Consider the following 4437-nt stretch of genomic DNA (forward strand, 5'->3'; position numbering starts at 1 on the left):
TGATCTTTCCTCAAAGGGCATGGCTCAGATCTGTGTGAGTCAGGTGAATACCAAAGAGACAGATCACCCCTGGGATAAAGCAGCCAGACTTCAGACCCTCACACATCTGAAGTGGCAGTAAAGCTCATCAGGGCAACATTTACCACTGGTTGGCTTCTTATCTTTCCAGCACCTGCATCCTTCTGTGTGCCAATAAATCCAGCCAGGCAATTAGTGCTCCTCCAGGGAAAAGTGGATTACAGGATACATATCACCTGAAGGTGCTGTTGCCCAGCCACAGCATCGTTTTCTCCAGGGTGTGTGACTGTGCTGGCTTCAGAATCCCTTTCATTTCGTCTGGATTCATTAGGAGTTTCTGCAAGCTGCTGCACACACTGTAGCATGATTGTACAGGTTTTGTGCCATTCCCTCAGGATAGCTGTGACCACGCTGAGTGGGTTATTTAGGGAGACCACAGGGCTCAATGTTAGCCCCTGACCACAGTCAGTCATGTTTGGAACACCAGGGCCACATCTAGTCATGTAAATCTACAGCCACTTCTCACTCCAACACGACTACACTACTTAAAAAGTATATTTTAATCAGAATGAGAGTGGTAATAAATGTTCCAAAGGTGGTTGTGTTGGTTTGGGGGGTTTTCTTAGAATCTTAATTTGAAGCACCCAAACTTATGTCAAGCAGAAGTATCAGGGTAAAGCAGTCCAGGATATAACTCTAGCTGGAATATTCTTTCAGTGGCTGAGGGTAAATGGTTAGAGGATCATAGTTCCCAGTTTAACACTGGATTTGGTGTTTAATCTCATGCAAGCAACCGAATATTTCTTGCTCCTTAGTGATTAATGATGGCAACAATTTCTATTAAAAGGTTGATAACTCTCCTTCGCATAAACAGATTATTTCTAGTAATAATAAAACATCCACCTATCCCTTCTTTTCATGTATCCTCTTTAACTTCTTACTGCTTCTTCATCCTCCTTTCTCCACAGGCTCTCAACACTATGGTATTTATTACTAAGTGTGAAGAATGACCTCCTTCCAGCTAGTTTTCCAATAATTCCTGCTTCAAAAGGAATTAAGGTGAGTTAGAGTTGAGTTTCGAAAGGTGTATGTATAGAACATACTTATCCCTCTTTTCAATTCTAAAAGTAACATTTTACATCCTTCTTTTTTCCTTTCCCAGGTTAGAAACAACCTCTTTCTGGCCAGAAAGCTGGTGAGCCTTTGATTTAAGATTAACTTTTTCACTCAGTGATAAATTTAAACCCCCCGAGATACTCTGCTGAACCTAATTCTTCCCATTAATAGTAGTTTTATAACAACAGAATTGTACTAATATCAGAACTGTTGCTTGACGTGTTCACATGTGAACTGAAAGAAGAATCAACTGTGTGTCTCCTGAGTACACCTTGCAGGAAATGTTGGGGGTCTCATTTGTCAAACTTGTACAACAGTGAATGGTGTGCAGGGAAATGAGACAGCCTTTAGCAGCTACTGATGTGGCAATAATCGTGTGTGTAACTCTGATGTGATCTCTGTTTGCTTTACATTTTTCTCAGATTACATTGAGGAAAAAGGACATGCTAACTTTAATACACAAACAGAACAGGAGACTCCCTTAAATATGTCATTCACTGGGGAGTTGAATATCCCATAAGCTAAAGCAGACATCATTTTGGTTAAGCCAGAGGGAGTTGGGATTTTAGCTGACATCACTTTCTAGTTCTAGAGACAATGTAAGTGTGATGTCTAAGCTGGCAACATGATGGCAGGACCTGATTCTTCTTTCTTGAGAACGGAAAAGCAACAGATTATCCTCATTGGAATTCCTTAAACCTTGCTAAATCTTTGGCTGACACGGATCTTCAAGCAGTTTATTTTGAAAAGCAAAGTTTGTTGACAGTTGTAAAAGAGGATTTGTATGAAAATATTCATACAAGTTTAATCAGAGCTATCACTGCTGGTCCTTATACATCACAATCGTTACAGGTCTGTAACTCTCTCAGTCCAGAACCTCAGAGAGGCATCAACCTCCATCCATATATATAGACACAAAACCACTAACACCCAGCCACTGGCTTTTCCAGTGCTGTAATTAATTACATTAGATTTGCTCCAAACTCCAAGGGCATCAACTACAACGAGAGACTCATGTTAATCATTGCCCTGGAAAGCTTCATACAAAGTATATTCTAAATAATACTGGGTTTTCTCTACAGGGTGGGAAATGCTTCATGATGGATAAAGCCATTCAGTATCCCAGCGAGATTCTGTCTAATCAGACTATCCCTAACATCAGCTATTCTCAGTTCCTGAACTTTGATACGTGCCAGCCTTCCTTCCTTGCAGAATCCTTGCTTATTACAGCCTACACATTAGTTACAATCGTGGGGCTTTTTGGAAATCTTTGCCTGATTGTTATAATAAAAAGAAGGAAAGAAGCTCAAAACGTCACCAACATTTTGATTGCCAACCTCTCTTTGTCGGATGTCTTGATCTGTATCATGTGTATTCCTGTTACAGTTGCATATACCTTAATGGACTACTGGATATTTGGGGAAGCTATGTGTAAAATAAGTTCCTTCATACAAAGTATATCTGTCACAGTCTCCATCTTCTCACTTGTACTGATTGCTATCGAGAGATACCAGTTAATTGTGAACCCCCGTGGCTGGAAGCCTAATATTTCACATGCTTACTGGGGAATTCTTTTCATCTGGGGGTTTTCCCTCGTAATATCCATTCCTTTTTTAATATTTCACCAATTAACTGATGAACCCTTCAAACATTTGTCTTTCCATAGTGATTTCTACAAGAACAAGGTTGCTTGCATTGAAGAATGGCCGTCAGTTACAGAAAGACTCATTTTTACCACCAGCCTGCTGGTTTTCCAGTACTGCTTCCCACTGGGGTTTATCTTTATCTGCTATCTCAGGATATTTGTATGTCTTCGAAGGAGACATGGGAAAATAGACAGGATGAGAGAGAATGAGAGCAGACTGAGTGAAAACAAAAGGATTAACGTGATGTTGATATCAATTGTTGTGACTTTTGCAGCTTGCTGGTTGCCTCTCAATGTATTCAATGTTGTTTTTGACTGGAACTACGAGGCACTAATGAGCTGTAATCACAATCTAGCATTTACAATATGCCACCTTGTGGCCATGATCTCAACATGTGTCAATCCCATCTTCTATGGATTCCTCAACAAGAATTTTCAGAAGGATTTGGTAGTGTTAGTTCACCACTGCAGATGCACAGCGTCACAGGAGGAATATGAAAATATTGCCCTTTCAAATCTCCAGACTGATGCATCAAAGGGATCTCTAAAATTAAATAATCCCCCTGTGGAGATCTAAAATAACCCAACAGAGTTTCCAAAGTCTTGCACTTTGGTGCAGATGACCTCTTTCTGTAGGTCTAGATCATGTTACCACTGAGTTTAGAGGATGTTGTTGCCATTTAGTTCAGCAAAAAGAGGATTATGCTCCCATAAGCACACTCTTATGATGGTATTAATGCTAATAAACCACTTCCAAGAGTGCTAAAGGTCAATAATAATGAATTATAAACAGTATTCACACCTTTTTTAATCCACAATTTCCATGTCATTGGCATGCTACCTTAGCAACACTAGAAATATTTCTATTTCACTGATGCAGTCGTCCTTCCTAAACACCTGGCTTCACCCCAGTAAACCAGGAATACTGTGGCATTCCTAACTGCATCAGCCTTTTCACTGCTTTCTGGCCTTTTAATTTTCCAACCCTCCGTTGTTCCCACCTCTGGTTAATCTGCACAACAGTTTGTAGCAGTTCACAGAGTAAGGAAGGCCCTTTGAGTTATCCTAAGCCTCCACCATCTTGCTTAGCTTTACAGCAGAGGTGGTTTTAGTATCCGGCCTCAAGTGGTTTAAATACAGCCACAAAATGAGCACTAGGCTAAATTATACGGTCAGTGGGTCAGCAGAAGCTCTTGTGACCTTATGGGAAGGACAGGGCTGCTGATGGATGATCTCCCTTTACTGTCTCTCCCTACAAGTGCTTGGGCAGTGCATTTCTGTGGCATTAAACAGCAAAGGAAAAAAGGCTGCCATTGCTTTTTGTAGCACCAGTTGTCTAACCCCTGACACCCTGATCAGAGTGAAGCAATCAATCTTTCCAGACTGAATCTTGGCATAAGAGGGTTCTTCATTAGCAGGTGGAAGCTCTCTGAGCAGTGAGACTGCTTCAGAATCCAAAGTGAATCATCATACTTGTGCCTTGAGTTCTTGTAATTTCTTCCTTACGCTTTCATTTGACTCAAGCGCTGATGCTCCATTTCTGCTCTGAGCATTCAGTTATCAAGTATCTCTTTCCTTAATGCTGCACTTTAAAAAATCATTCCTAACCAAAGGGAATATTGTCACTGTCTTGAGGATGTCACCTTCACACTGCCCGT

General features: G+C 40.8%; 1 protein-coding gene across 1 annotated transcript; it reads left to right on the top strand.

Moving 5' to 3' along the window:
- The first annotated feature begins 2231 nt into the window (after positions 1-2231).
- LOC115615818 (neuropeptide Y receptor type 6-like) lies at positions 2232-3447 on the top strand. The gene has a single exon (XM_030504443.1). It carries the CDS (start codon positions 2232-2234, stop codon positions 3354-3356), a length of 1125 nt encoding a protein of 374 aa, XP_030360303.1. The 3' UTR covers positions 3357-3447.
- The last annotated feature ends 990 nt before the right edge of the window (positions 3448-4437 follow it).

The sequence above is a fragment of the Strigops habroptila genome, chromosome 12 (genome assembly GCF_004027225.2).
Source record: "Strigops habroptila isolate Jane chromosome 12, bStrHab1.2.pri, whole genome shotgun sequence".
In the NCBI taxonomy this organism is placed as follows: domain Eukaryota; kingdom Metazoa; phylum Chordata; class Aves; order Psittaciformes; family Psittacidae; genus Strigops; species Strigops habroptila.